Raw genomic sequence first — 15,356 nt, forward strand, 5'->3', positions numbered from 1 at the left:
CTATCATAGGGAAAGCCTGGCCTTGTACCCTGGAGTGTACCTTGAGCACAGTGGGGGTATCGCAATGGAAAACTCTTGGCAAACTGTAAAGTGTAGTTCGCGTGTGTGGGCACAGCCACCTGGGGGTGCACGGTGCGGGGTACACGGTGCCGGGTGCGGTGTCGCCGCGCACCCGGGCTCGGGCTCGGTCCCGCCCCGCTTCCCGGTCCCTGGTCCGCTCTCCCTCCCTCCTTCCCGCCCTCCCTGCCTTCGGGAACGCCGGCTCCCGGCATGCCGCGCGCTGACAGCCTTATAAATAGTCGCCTTTGCCGGCCGCCGCGAGGACGGGCAGGGCACGCACTGGCCCCGGCGCCCACCCGCACCCCTCCCCAGGTCAGTGCGTGCCCGCGCGTGTCTGGGGGGGCGCCTCTGCGGGGAGGGGCAGCGGCACCGGGGGAGGGCGGGGGCGTGCTGGTGCGGGGCTCCCTGGGGGCTGTGCGGCTGTGTATCCGTGGTTGTGATCCGTGTGTGTTTGCGTGGCTGTGTTCCCCGGGCGCTGGGGATCTGTGCCTCGCTGCCTGTGCCTTTGTGGATCCATGCGTGTGTGTGCGTGTGCGTTTGTGTGTGTTGCAGCCCCTTCCAGCCTCCGAGATAGTCACTCCTTTGTTCTGGCTGGCACTCCCGGGGCTCCAGGTCACTGCCCTTGGCATGTCCCAGCTTGGGCCCAGAGAGGGAGAGCTGTGGCCTGGCTCCCTGACCCAGAGGACCTGGACAGGGGCAGCCTCTGTGCTTCGTAGGGCTATCGTGTCACTCCGCTTCTAGTGCTGGGTGCATTGGAGAACACCCCCTGGATGCTCAGAGCTTGCCCTAGCCTCCTGACCAGGGCCAGCGCTTGGGGCCTTCCCACAGCACTGCTCAGTGGCCGCCTGGTACTCCTCAGCAGCAGCAGGACAGGCCCAGAGAGGGGACACCAACTGCCCAAGGTCACACAGCTGAGTGATGGAGCTGGGATTCGAACCCTAGTCAGTTGCCACCCACTGGGAACCGACTACGTTGGGTCAGAAGCTGGGAGACCTGGGCTTGCCTTGGCCTTGTCTTGTGATTGGGGTTAAGTCACCGTCCCTCTGGGCTTCGGCCCCACAGGCCCCTTAACAGACCATCCAGTCATATTAGGAGTCGCTGGGGCCTTGACCCAGGGGCCTTATAAGGCCTGGGTGCTTAGCCCGTAACCCAACTCCATCCTAGACCCCTGTCCTCTGTGAGGCCTCCTCACGACCCAAGTTATTTTGGATCAAGGAAGTGGCAGGTGCCATCAGGGCGGAGGGGCTTAGATTACCAGGAGGGGGGCGGGGCAGGGCGGGGTCGAGGCCACTTCTCAGGGCTTCACTGTGGTTGTCCCTGGCCCAGGACGCTCCCCCTCCCATGGGCAGCTGCTGAGGGGCACCTGGCAGCTCCTACCCCCGCTGAAGCACACTCAGCAGGAAAAGTGGCTGCTACTCCTGCCTGGGGCAGCAGGGGCATCAGCAAAGCCACTTCAGCTGCTACTGGGTGCCAGGCCCAGAGTAGCAGAAACTCAGGGCCGAGTTGGACCCTAGCTGGCCCTCGAACCAGTCTGTCCTCCTCCCCATGCCTCAGTTTCCTCCCAAGATGGCAGTGAGGACGGAACGAGGCTCCCCAGCCCTGTGCTCAGCCCATGCCAGGCCCAGTCAATGGGATCCCAGGCCCGCAGCACAGAAGAGGGGCCCAGTACAGCGTGGTTGTGCAGTGCAGGGCAGGTTTCCAGGAGGCACCTGCCAGTGTGGGAGTGGAGGGCAGAGTCCAGGAAGGCTTCCTGAAGGAGGTGGCACCTGAGCTGAGTCCCACACAATAGCAAGGTGGGGAAAGGCATCCAGGCATTGGGTACAACATCTGCCAGTGGCAGCTGATAGGGTTGCAGAGGGCAGCAGAGGTCAGCTCACCGGGACCTATCCACTATGTCAAGGGGCCCAGGCTTTGTCTGGGAGCCGAGAGGGCCACACATGCAAGGTTGTAAGCCGGTGTGTGATGTGGTCTGATACTTGCCAGAGAAAATCCTGCAAATTGCCTGGCAGGGTGTGGAGGCTTCAAGGCCCATGTGGAGGCGGGGGCAGTGGCCCAGGCCCCTTACTTAGCACAGGACATAGTGGTGAGGAGACAGACGGAGAGAGCCTGGGGAGGGGAGGGTTGGGCAGTGGGTGTGCAGGGCTGTGGAGAGGAGAGAGGAGCCTTCACACTGACTCAGCCTGTGGCTTGGCCATAGGGGCCTGGAGCTGGGACTTGGGGAGGGCTGTTCAGAGCCTGAGAAGCCTGTGGGGCTTCTGGGGCCTGTCTGGGGGGCATGGATGTCTGGGGCTGGAGAGAGAGGCCTGGGCTGCCTGCACAGGGATGGGGGTCCTTGGAGCCTGAAGCCAAGTAGAGAGGGTGGTGTGGGTGCCTTGGGTGGAGGTCCCGGTGCAGGTGGGGTCGCTGGCTGGAGGTCAAGGCTGGAGGGGAGTGTGGCTGTGGTGGTCGCGAGTGGCCTTGGGGAGGGCTGGTGGCTGGGAGTGAAGAAGTGGAGGCCAAAGGTGTCCAGAGGGCAGTTCTGAGATAGGGGGGCGAGGTGGGGGAGGTCCTGGGGGCTGTGGCAGCACAGGGTGGGGTCGCAGGTGTGATTGGGCTCATGGGCAGGCTGAGGGCAAGGTGGGGGCAGTAAAGCCAGGTCCTCAAAGGATGGGGGTGCAGGGGACATGCGTGGGGCTGGTTGCTGGGCCTGTAGAGGTGAAGAGCCTGGGACCGCCTCACTTTGACAACGTAAAGGGCTGTGTTCATGCGAGCGGCTCCTGTAGATTCCTGCACCCCAGGCCTCTGTCCCTTAGAGGATCCCCATCCAAACCTCATCCCAGACACACATAGTTCCTGGCCACCTCCCACCTCCCGGCAGCTTCCCTCTGGCCCTGGGGAGCGTTGTCAAGGTGTCTGGGCAGACGCTGGCCCCGCGCCCTGTTTTCTGGGAGTTTCGAGGGGAGCAGCTCTGCAGTTGTGTGGCCGCTGTTTATGTCCCTCGGTGCCATCCTCACCGTCCCAGCCCCTCCAGCGGGAACCCAGGTGGATGGGAGGGGGCTACTGCCCTTCTGTGACAGGTGAGGCCATGGAGGCCAGAGAGGAAAGGTGACTTTTCCAAGGTCACTTTCCCAAGGTGGCTTTCTCAGGGAAGGGGTCCTGGGCCTTCCCTGCCCCCAGCAGCCCCCTCTGCCCTCAGACTGCATGTCGGGCCTGGCACACACCGGTTGCCTTGGGTGTGGCTTAGTGGAAGGTGAGTCAGGGTGAGGAGGAAAATCCCTCCCCAACCTGTGCCCTTGTCTTGCAGAGCACTGACACGGCTCCCGGGACCTCGGCAGGATGGAAGGTATGAGCCTCCTCTCCTTTTGCCCATTGCCTGGGCCTCAGTGTGCCTGACTATTAAGGGGGTGCGCTCTCAGGGAGACATTCTGGGAGGGGTTGGAGGAGGCTCTGGGGCTGCCGGAGGGAGCCTGGCTGGGAGCCTCCAGTATCCTCCTCTGGCCTCTCACGGGATGTGCCAGCTCCAAGATTAATTTTAGACGTGATGAGGCCTCCCCAAGGCTCCTGAGGGCCCCAGCGCACACCCCCTATGCTGGGTTTATAGAGCTGAGATCCTGCCCCATGGAGAGGCCACAGATACACAAAACACCAGGTCTAATGAGGACAAGGCAATTCCCCGTACCTCTCCGGGACTCAGTTTCCCTATCATCCAGTGAGGGTGGGCCTTGAGGAAGTCTTGGACCCTCCTGGTTCCTTTGGGCTGGGACTTAGAGGGAGACACGGGCAGGCAGAGAGTCCAGAACGGGCCCGCCCTCAGCTGCTGGCAGCACCATCCGTCCAGTTCCTGGCACTGTGCCTTGGCCTGGGCAGCTCTTAAAGACGCTTGGCGGGCCTGCTGCTGCTGCTGCTGCTGCTCTGCCTGAGCTCCAAATATCAACAGCCATAGGGCTGTGGCCACCGCACCCCCGGGATAGGGGCCCACAGGAGGAGCCCTTCTTGACAGCTCCTGTAGGGCTCCAGCCTTATGGCTGGGAGGGCCCCTGGGAGCCGCCCAGCCCACCTCCTCCCTGGGGAAGGGGCAGAGAACCAGAGAGGGGCAGGCCTTTCCTAAGTCACACAGCAAGGTGGGATACAGCCTGGTCCTCTATTTCCCTGGGAAGCGGGGGAGCCTGAAAGCCCAGGGGGGAGCTTGGGTTCTGGTTTTGGTTCTGACATCCCTTGAGCAGGCCCTCCCTCTCTCGAGCTCGGTTTCCCTCTGCCCAGTGGGGCTGTGGCCTTGCTGGGATCTAACAGCAGGCGGGACGAGACAGAGGTTGGAGCCAAGCTCGCCGCCCTCTCTGGGCAAGAGTTCCACATGCCCACCACAGCCCTCCACCCCGGCAACTGTCTCCATGGCAACATATGTTGTGGTTGCTAAGCCCACATTGGCACTGCCGGGGGAGGTGGGTGATGGGCCGGCCCAGGGCCTGAGAGGGGAAGGGCAGGGTGCATAGGAGACACGGCAGGACGGGACCATGGGCTGCTGCTCCTCGAGTGACCCCCGCAGAGAAGACGATCTGAGGGCCAGAGGTGACCGGCCCCGGGGTCCAGGCACCCACAGGGAGGCGCCATGAGGGCTGGCGGCCCAGCCCGCTGGCTGTGCGGAGAGTACTTAGCCTTTAGGCTTTTGCCTCTGCCTGTCTGGCTGCCTGGAGCGCCCTCCCTTCCCTGACCTCTCCCAGGCTCCGAGCTCACTCACATCCCTGCTGACTCTGGGCTGTGACTTGTCTGCCTCCCTGACAGGAGCGCCAGCGGTGTCTGTCCCTCCGCCTGGGGCCCAGCACAGGCCTGGGACTCCAGAGGTGCCTCTGGCTGTGGGTCCAGCGAGTGACTGAGCCCTGCTCCCCTTTTCTCTCCCGCAGAGAAGCTGAAGAAAACCAAGATCATCTTTGTGGTGGGTGAGTTGCGGGCAGGCGGGCGGTGCAGCAAGGGTCTTCACTGGCGCTGGAGGGAGCCCGGGCCTGGGGCTGCACCCTGGGCTCTGCCCCTCCCTCTCTGGGAGACCCTGGCAGCCCCTGTCCCTCCTGGGACCCTGTGTCTCGGGGTTTATGAATGGGTGGGCGTTTGCAGGTGGGCCTGGCTCAGGGAAGGGCACCCAGTGTGAGAAGATCGTGCAGAAGTATGGCTACACCCACCTCTCCACCGGGGACCTCCTGCGGTCCGAGGTCAGCTCAGGCTCGGCCAGGGGCAAGAAGCTGTCGGAAATCATGGAGAAGGGGCAGCTGGTTCCACTGGTGAGTGGGCCCTGGTGGGGTGAGGGGCAGGGGATGACAGTAGCCCTGAGTGGGTGTCCCACCAGCAGCAAAGCCCACGACACACAGGCAAAGCTGACCGTAACCGCCCCCGGCTCCAAACCCTTCTGTGGTTCCCCATTGCCCTGGACAGAAAGTTCCTTCCAGAAGCTCCCAAGACCTTGCAGGACTCTGCCCTGCCCCCCACTCTCTCCCTTCCCTCCATCCTTCAGCCACCCTGGCCTCTGTCCCCTCAAACTAGCCATACTCCTTCCAGTCTGGAATATTCTTTCCTCTTCAGCTTTCAGACTTCCCTAACTCCCCAGATTTGGCCTAAGACCTCCCCCCCCTCAATTTTCTACTCCAGAAGCCCCACTTCTCTGCCTGTACAACCTGTGCCATGCTTAGAAATGGAGAAATCATCTGTGGAATGTGTCTGTCCCCTCACCAGCCCCTGAGCTCCCCAGGGCAGGGAAGGCCTAATTGGTCCATGGCCGTGTCCTCGGGACCCAGGACAGCACCTGGCTGGAAGGAGGGGCTCAGTGAATACTGTTGAGTGAATGCATCATTCATTCATTCATTCACTCAGTCCAGGTCTCCACAATTCCGAGGAGGCTTCCTGGAGGGGGAGGCTTGTTTGGGACATTTGTGTTGGGGAGAGGGCATTTCAGGTGGCAGGAGCAGTGTGAGCAGAGGCTGGGAGAAGGGATGGGGAGGAGAGGCTCATGGCCCCTTCCTCCTTTGCTGTGCCCCAGGAGACAGTGTTGGACATGCTCCGGGATGCCATGGTGGCCAAAGTCAATACTTCCAAAGGCTTCCTGATTGATGGCTACCCGCGGGAGGTGCAGCAAGGAGAAGAGTTTGAGCGACGGGTAAGGCACTGACCCAAGTGGGGATCCTGGTGGGCTGGGGCAGGATAAGACTCCCATCCCCATGCGCGGGCCTGCGGGGGCTGTGATGCAGGTCAGAGTTCTGAGCAGAGGCTGATTCATGGAGTGTGGGTGAGGAGGAAAACCAGGAAGACTTTCTGGAAGTGTAGAAGAAAATGTGTAGAAGGGGAAGCGCCAGGCAGGGGAGTTGCCAAACCTGGGCTCAGATTCCAGCTCAACGGCTTGAGATCTTGGGCCAGTCATTCTGCCTCCTGAACCTCAGTTTTCCCATCTGCAAAATGCAGGGAGTGGGAGGACCAGGTCACAGCTGCCTTAAGGGACAGTGTGGGAACTGGAGAGGATGCGCCCTTCCAGTGTGGGCCTTGGCTCCCCATAAACACACAGAGAGGGGCAGGGAACAGCACTGGCTGGGCTGGAGAGGCAAAGCCAGTGTGGGGAGAACAGAATATGTGGGCAGGGCAACAAGGGAGGTTCCAACCTGGCTGGAGGCTGCAAATGCCATAAAGGGACATCAGTCTCCTTCCAGGGGTCATGAGGAGCCTGGCTGGAAAGAGCAGGCCTGGAAAATGATGGCCCTGAGCTTCCTAGCACGAGCATCCTGCAGATACACCTTCCCCAGGATGGGGCACCCCACACACGCACACACGTGGACACTTGCACATACACATGCACAAGCTCCACAAGTTCATACACACAAGGCCAGGGGCATGTGCACACGTGCACACACATGGCAGTGGATACTGCACTCCTGCACATGCATGTCACGGACGCAGCACACATATGCAGGGATGCACACGTGCTCGCACACATGGCCCTGTGCGCACACATACACTTTTACCTCGGTGTCACAAGGCTGTATGGGAGAAATAAACGGGACTGCAAGGGCCTAGGAGGGAGAGGTCGGCAAGGGCTAGGGGGAGCCTAACCAGCATCCTGGTGGGCTAGGGCAGGATAAGACTCCCATCCCCATGCCCCATTCCCATGCCCTGTCTCTGTGGGGCCTTCTGGGCTTCCGTAGCTTCCAGCCTCATCTGGGGATAGGAGGCCATATTTTCTGACCTCTGAGTGGCTGCATGAGTGGCTGCAAGACCTCAGGAAAGTGTCTACCCCACTCTGCCCCTCACCTTCCCTATCTGAAATGGGGGTTAGCTGGATTCCTTCAGACCTCAGACCCCTGACCCTGTGTTAGGTGCCACAGTTCTGAAAGATGTCCTGGCCTGGGTCACACATACCATCTGTGTGGTATCACCTGTGACCCTCAGGGCCACATCTAGAAAATAGAGTTAATGAAAGTCGGCCGGGTGCAGTGGCTCACGCCTGAGATCCTAGCACTTTGGGAGGCCAAAGAGGGCAGATCACTTGAGGTCAGGGTCAAAACCAGCCTGGCCAACATGGTGAAAACTCATGTACTAAAAATACAAAAATTAGCCAGGCATGGTGGCGGGCGCCTGTAATCCCAGCTACTCAGGAGGCTGAGACACGAGAATCGTTTGAACCTGGCTGGACGGAGGTTGCAGTGAGCCAAGATCACGCCACTGCACTCAAGCCTGAACAACAGAATGAGACTCCGTCTCAAAAAAAAAAAAAAAAAAAAAAAGTCCCCACCCTTCCAGGGCTGTTGTAGGTGCCGCTGAGGGCCGCAGGCTCAGCCCTGGTCCCATCCCTGCTGTGGCCTCCAGGTGTCCGGGCAGCTGGTCTTCTTGGCTCTGGACACCAGGGGGCGCCAGGGCTTCACCGAAGGAGGGAGGGTCAGCCTGGAAGTGTGGCCGGCTCACACCCAAAGCTTTTCTGGAGACTGGCAGTGCCCATTGTGGACTCCCCGGGCTAAATGTCCATTGTCCTGACAGGGAGACTGAGGCCCCACAGCCAGAATCTCAAGCCCAGAGGCTGAGCTGGCTCTCCCAGATTTACCACCTCTGCTGGGGGTGTGTAAAGAGCCTACTGTGCTTGGTCCTGGAGACCCAGATGAACCAGAGACTGTGAGTCTGTGCCCTGGAGGAGCTCAGCAGCTGATGGATGATGATGGGGGGTGGGTGGCCTTGAAGTTGAGGTCAGACTGCTGCATCCAGGCCCAGCCTTTGCCCCCATGGTAATCTGTAAGATAGAAGCAGCCGCTGGGTGGTACGGAGTCATCTCCCTGAAGGCAGCTGACGCTGTCACCCTGAATCCTTAACTACGGAGGAGCTAGGGATGAGCGCTAGGATGGGTATCACAGGCGAGGACAAAGGGCTTGCCCCAGGTCACACAGCTGAACAGAGGCAGGGGTGAGCCTGGGTCCAGGTCAGTCTGACGCCGGAGGTCAGGCTGCTTCTCGCCTCTGTCCAGCTGTGTGGCCTTGGACAAGCCTCTTGGTTACACAGCTGGACAGAGGCACGAAACAGCCTGACCTGAGAGGCAGTGCCCCAAGGCCTTGACAGGGGTCCAGGGCCAAAGCTGCGCAGAAACCCTTGGGGGCTGGCCCAGGCAGTTGGAAGCAGGAGACAGGGTTTGAAGGTCCCAATCGCATTCCTAAAGCTGTGGCAGTCATGGGTGACTCTGGGGTGGCTCTGCCCTCCCAGCCAGGCAGCTGTGGTAGCTGGATTGAGCGAGGCAGGGCCTGCAGAACCTTATTCCTCTTGCCTTTCCAAGGCGTCCCATGGATGACATGGATGACATGCTGTTCCAATGACACGGACATTGCTCAGAACCCCCCAGGACTCAGCAGCCCCTCACCCCTTCCCTCATCCCTTGTTCCTTTGTCAAAGGACCCCAGAATTGTGAGACAAGTGCGTCCCTGCCCTCAGGGGCCCTTGGGAGACCTGCTCAAGGAAAGATAAAGGCGCTGGAAGAGCCTGTTCCAGGAGGCGGGGAGTACTGGGGGGCAGGGGGTGGCATCAGAAAGACTGCCCTGAAGAAGTGAGCTTCGAACCGAAACCTGATGCTTGGTATTGAGGTGAAGGCGAGTTAGGATCAGGCTCGGGGGAGAGGGCTCCTAGCAGAGGGAACAGCATGAGCACAGGTCTGGCATGGAAGGAGGTTGATGAGAGCCTAGAGCAGAGAGAGTCAGGCTCTCTCAGTCTGGCAAGTAGTGTGGACTTTCTCCTGAGGGCACTGGGGAGCCATGGTGTAGGTTTGAGCAGGGGAGTGGCAGGAAAGATTGGTTTTAGGAAGGTCTTTCAGGCTGCCTTGGGGAAGGGATTGAAGGTCTGAGGGGGTATCTACTGGGGCTTCATAGATGGGAAGATGGGGAGGAGATGGCCCTAGGGGGCAGGAATGGGGTCCCTGTGACATGGTGCCCGCCTGCAGATTGGACAGCCCACACTGCTGCTGTATGTGGACGCAGGCCCTGAGACCATGACCCAGCGGCTCTTGAAACGTGGAGAGACCAGCGGGCGTGTGGACGACAATGAGGAGACCATCAAAAAGCGGCTGGAGACCTATTACAAGGCCACAGAACCCGTCATTGCCTTCTATGAGAAACGTGGCATTGTGCGCAAGGTGGGCCCCGCGGGCCCAGGGGCAGCTCCGGGAAGAACGGGTTCCTATGTGGCTCCGCCTCAGCTCACTGTGTGGCCTCAGGCCAGCCCCTCTCTCTGGGCCTTGGTTTCCCCACTGGTTCAATGAGGGGCTGCTGTCAATTAGGTTGGGCTCGGGGAGGCAGGCCTGGCCTCTGGGGCCTGCCATGGTGAGGCCCACCCCACTCCACCTGGTGACTCAGCCCTCACGGCCCATCTCCCCCACAGGTCAACGCCGAGGGCTCCGTGGACAGTGTCTTCTCCCAGGTCTGCACCCACCTGGACGCCCTAAAGTAGCAACGCTGGAGCCGCTTCCCCAGCTCAGAGCCCCGCCCCACCCCTGTCCTGATTCGAGGTCCTCCTGGCCTGAGCGCAGCGCCTCCACCCTGCCCTGCTGAGCACAGACGGAGGAAGCCGCTTATCCTGTTTTCATGGACAGCTGAGCACTAAAGGAATTTCTAAGGACATTTGGTTTTACTGCTTTTTCTCTGCTTCCAGTTGGAGTTGATTCATGTGCTTGTGCCTACCTGGCCGCAAGTCCCCAGCCCCTCAACCCTCCGTTCCTCCTCAGCCTCCCTTTGCCAGCCACCCCTCCTCTAGCTCTGGTGGGAGGCCTGGGGCCCTTCCTCGCACAGGCCATGCCTGGCCTGAGGACCCGGCGCTGAGTGGCGGGGCCCCTGCTCCGAGGGGCTCATGTTCAGGCAGAACCGGTCCCAGCCTGGGCTCCTCTGCATCTTGCTCTGTGGCCTTGGCCCTGACCCCCATCGCTCTGAGCATATGTTCCATGCCTGGCCCTTGCCGGGGCCTGGACTGCACAGGCAGCAAGGTCATGGTCTGAGTGGGGCTTCCTGGGTAGTTGGGGCGGCACGCCAGCTGGCCCAGTGGGTAGTGAATTGGCTTCTTTGACGCGAGAGGCTCTGAGGGTCTGAAAAGGGCATCTCAATGGCATGGGTGGGTGGGGAGTCATGTCACTGAAATTGGGGGAGGCCCAACGAGGTGGCTCATGCCTGTAATCCCAGCACTTTGGGAAGCTGAGGCAGGAGGAGCACCTGAGGTCAGGAGTTCGAGAGCAGCCTGGCCAACATGGCAAAACCCCTTATTTACTAAAAATACAAAAATTAGCCGGGCATGGTGGCATGTGCCTGTATTCCCAGCTACTCATGAGGCTGAGGCAGGAGAATGGCGTGAACCCGGGAGGTGGAGCTTGCGGTGAGCCAAGATTGCGCCACTGCACTCCAGCCTGGGCGACAGAGCAAGACTCCGTCTCAAAAAAAAACAAAAAAACAAAAAAAAGAAATTGAATTGGGGGAGTCATGGTCAGGGGTGAGACCTGAAGGACCTCCCCCTGTGTGGCCCTGGACACAGCCCACCCTCTGTGAGCCGTTTCCAATTCTAAAACAGACTCAATGTCCCCCTCACCCCCCCCTCAAGGTCAGGATGAGAACACACTGAGTGAGGAGTGGACGCTGTCCATTGCCACGGCCATGAGGGCTGGAGACCAGAACAGCCTGGCCCGAAGCGTGCGGGGCCCGGGATGACTTGGGGACACCCCAGAATCCCCTGGGGAGAACCCTTCCTGTGCGCTTTCATTTTTTGACCTCATCACTGAGAAAGGCTCAATTTGGTGCTCACGTGTCCTTGACACCTGATCTGGCCCAAGCTGGGCTCCCTTTAAGCCAAGAGAGCCTCCTGTGGACCCCGCCTGCCCAAATGAAATCCGAACAGTTGGGGCTGTTCATGGCAAGTGGGGCTGGTTTTTCGTTTCCATTGGTTATTTAAAGTTTCCTTTAAAATAAACGATTTTAAGTTATAAAAGGTGAATCTATTGAAAGAAGAAGATGAAAGAAATAAACAGTTCAGCGGAGCTAGCAGAAGACAAGGCATGTAGGGGGAGCCATCCTGTCCCAGGGGGGTTGTGGAGGGTAGGGGCTGTGTGGAGGCCTCTGCAGCTGGTCCTCAGTTTTCCGCATCGGCAGAAAACTGATGGGGCACGCAGGGACACCGCAGGCTCCAGGTCCTGGGTCCTGCATCTGTCAAACCAGATTCACACACTCACACTCACACACGCCGGCGCGCACACACATGCACTCACACATACACACTGATCCACACACTTGCACTCCCACACACACATGCACACGCATGCACACACACTTTTACACACACTGACACGCATGTGCACACAAACCACTCATCCATACACACATTTACACACTCAGTCACCCACACGCACTCACACACACTGACCCAGACACTTGCACTCCCACTCACACAAACACGTGCACGCACACACATTCACACACATTTACACACTCACAGTCACCCACACACTTGCACTCCCACTCCCACAAACACACTTGCACACTCATTCACACACATTTACACATGCACACATTCACACACTTGTACACACAAACCACTCACATTCACACACACATCTGCACACTCACACAGTCATGCAGTGCACACACCACACACGTGCACACAAACCACTCACATTCACTCTTACACGCACACACACTCACTGTCTCACACATCCATTCTGTCTCAGGATGAAGACAAAGTAATAAAGATAAGGAGGCGGTTTGGTGGGGGGGGTTCCTAGTTCTTTATCATCTACCTTATCTTTATTTTGATCACAGCTTCATTCATCCGGGTGAGTCCCAGTTTGTGAAACCTAAGCTGATTCAAATTGTCAGACGATTCACCACAGAATCACTTTATCCACGTAAACAATACCTACCTATCATCTCTCCCTCTCTCATCTGTCTAGATGCAGATATCCTCTTTGCTGAAAACTTGGAAACGCAAAAAGTTTTAAAGCCCTGGAAACCACCACCCCGTCCTTGCCACCGTAAACCTTCCTTTGGGAATTTCTTTCATGCATGTTTGCTTGTTCTGCAGACATTGCTGGAGCACCCGCCGTGCCAGCAAGACAGAGGCTTAGAGGCCCCTGGCCTGCTGCGATATGGCTCCCAGCACGAGGAGAGGCCTGTGTTCGCAACATCCCGTCAGACCCACTCAACCAAGACCAGTTCTGGGCAGCTGAGTGCACCAAGCTCAGAGGAGACCTAGTGGTGGGAGGTTCCTTGAGCCAGAGTTCTGGGGCAGGGCCCTGAAGACACCTGGGAGTTCGCCACAAGACAGAGGGCAAGAAAGGACAGAAGGAACAGCTCTGCAGAGCCACAGAGGTGGAAAGGACCTGTGGGTGTTGGGAGAGCTGAGACCGCAGAGGGGGGCTGTAACGCAGGCTAGCGGGGTGGCGGTAGCAAGAGACAAGGCTAGCAGTGTACGAACCAGACTCACAGGGTTTCTCATAAGGGCAATGAGAGGCTAAGAAAGAGGTGTTTTTTGGTTGGTTGGTTTTTTTGCAACAGAGTCTTACTCTGTCACCCAGGCTGTAGTGCAGTGGTGCAATCTCGGCTCACTGCAACTTCTGCCTCCTGGGTTCGAACAATCCTCCCACCTCAGCCTCCCAAGTAGCTGGGATTATAAGTGTGAACCACCATGCCCAGCTAAGCAGGGTTTCACCATGTTGGCCAGGCTGATCTCGAACTCCTGACCTCAAGTGATCTGCTTGCCTCAGCCTCCCAAAGTGCTGGGATTACAGGCATGAGCCACTGCACCTGACCAAGAGGTGTATTTGTGTGTGTGTGTGTGTTTGTTTGTTTGTTTGTTTAGAGACAGGGTCTTACTCTGTTGTCCAGGCTATAATACAGTGGCACAGTCATAGCTTACTGCAGCCTCAAACTCTTAGGCTCAAGTGATCCTCTTGCCTCAGCCTCCCAAGTAGCTGGGACTACAGGTATGCACCACCACACCCGGCTAATTTTTAAAATTTATTTTGTTTATTTTGAAATGGGGTTTCTCAGACTCTTGAGCTCAAGTGATCTGCCCACCTCAGCGTCTCAAAGTGCTGAAATTACAGGTATGAACCACCACGCCTGGGTTAATTTTTATTTTTTATTGTAGACAGGGGTCTCAGTATATTGCCCATGCTGGTATTGAACACCTGGCCTCAAGTGACCCTCCTGCCTCTGCCTTCCAAAGTGCTGGGATTACAGGTGTGAGCCACCACATCTAGCCAGTTTTTGTTTTTTGTTTGTTTGTTTTTTTAACAAAAATTGGAAGAAAATATATACTGAACACCCGTATACCCATCAACATTTAGCAATTGTTAACATTTTCCCATACTTGCTTCCTTGTTTAATTTTTGCCAAAGTATTGTATTTTTATTTATTTATTTATTTGAGACCAAGTCTCACTCTGTTGCCCAGGCTGTAGTGCAGTGGTGCAATCTCGGCTCACTGCAACTTCTGCCTCCTGGGTTCGAACAATCCTCCCACCTCAGCCTCCCAAGTAGCTGGGATTATAAGTGTGAACCACCATGCCCAGCTAAGCAGGGTTTCACCATGTTGGCCAGGCTGATCTCGAACTCCTGACCTCAAGTGATCTGCTTGCCTCAGCCTCCCAAAGTGCTGGGATTACAGGCATGAGCCACTGCACCTGACCAAGAGGTGTATTTGTGTGTGTGTGTGTGTTTGTTTGTTTGTTTGTTTAGAGACAGGGTCTTACTCTGTTGTCCAGGCTATAATACAGTGGCACAGTCATAGCTTACTGCAGCCTCAAACTCTTAGGCTCAAGTGATCCTCTTGCCTCAGCCTCCCAAGTAGCTGGGACTACAGGTATGCACCACCACACCCGGCTAATTTTTAAAATTTATTTTGTTTATTTTGAAATGGGGTTTCTCAGACTCTTGAGCTCAAGTGATCTGCCCACCTCAGCGTCTCAAAGTGCTGAAATTACAGGTATGAACCACCACGCCTGGGTTAATTTTTATTTTTTATTGTAGACAGGGGTCTCAGTATATTGCCCATGCTGGTATTGAACACCTGGCCTCAAGTGACCCTCCTGCCTCTGCCTTCCAAAGTGCTGGGATTACAGGTGTGAGCCACCACATCTAGCCAGTTTTTGTTTTTTGTTTGTTTGTTTTTTTAACAAAAATTGGAAGAAAATATATACTGAACACCCGTATACCCATCAACATTTAGCAATTGTTAACATTTTCCCATACTTGCTTCCTTGTTTAATTTTTGCCAAAGTATTGTATTTTTATTTATTTATTTATTTGAGACCAAGTCTCACTCTGTTGCCCAGGCTGGAGTGCAGTGGTGTGATCTCGGCTTACTGCAACCTCTGCCTCCCGGGTTCAAGCGACTCTCGTGCCTCAGCCTCCCAAGTAGTTGGCACTATAGGCACGCACCACCACACCCAGCTAATTTTTGTATTTTTAGTAGAGACGGGGTTTCACCATGTTGGCCAGGCTGGTCTCAAACTCCTGACCTCACCTGCCTCAGCCTCCCAAAGTGCTGGGATTACAGGCGTGAGCCACCATGCCTAGCCTTGCCAAAGTATTTTAAGTAAATTACAAATATGAGAAAAATTTACCCCTAAAGTATGACCAAAGTCTGGGCACTCCACTGCACTCCAGCCTGGGCAACAGAGTGAGACCCTGTCTCTAAAAATAAATAAAAATAAAATAAATAAAGTATGACCAAAAATAAGAACATTTTCCTAAATAACCATAATTCAGAGTTTCAATAACACTAAATTCAGACTCTTGCCACTCTCACACACACTGTCATAATAGCTAATAGCCTGTGTGC

At 57.1% G+C, this 15,356-nt stretch overlaps 1 protein-coding gene across 3 annotated transcripts; it reads left to right on the plus strand.

Moving 5' to 3' along the window:
- Positions 1 to 221: 221 nt before the first annotated feature.
- Positions 222 to 10,157, plus strand: AK1 (adenylate kinase 1). 3 transcript variants are annotated; one of them, XM_034929121.3, is made up of 7 exons: positions 222 to 372; positions 3,344 to 3,382; positions 4,938 to 4,973; positions 5,146 to 5,309; positions 6,062 to 6,178; positions 9,482 to 9,673; positions 9,919 to 10,157. In XM_034929121.3, the coding sequence occupies exons 2-7, from the start codon at positions 3,376 to 3,378 to the stop codon at positions 9,985 to 9,987; spliced, it is 585 nt and encodes a 194-aa protein (XP_034785012.1). In that variant the 5' UTR covers positions 222 to 372; positions 3,344 to 3,375; the 3' UTR covers positions 9,988 to 10,157. The 3 variants fall into 3 exon arrangements, with proteins under 3 accessions (XP_034785012.1, XP_034785013.1, XP_008974077.1); XM_034929122.3 differs by lacking the exon at positions 222 to 372 and adding an exon at positions 2,991 to 3,116; XM_008975829.3 differs by lacking the exons at positions 222 to 372; positions 3,344 to 3,382 and adding an exon at positions 4,454 to 4,605.
- The last annotated feature ends 5,199 nt before the right edge of the window (positions 10,158 to 15,356 follow it).

This window comes from Pan paniscus, chromosome 11, assembly GCF_029289425.2.
Source record: "Pan paniscus chromosome 11, NHGRI_mPanPan1-v2.0_pri, whole genome shotgun sequence".
In the NCBI taxonomy this organism is placed as follows: Eukaryota; Metazoa; Chordata; class Mammalia; order Primates; family Hominidae; genus Pan; species Pan paniscus.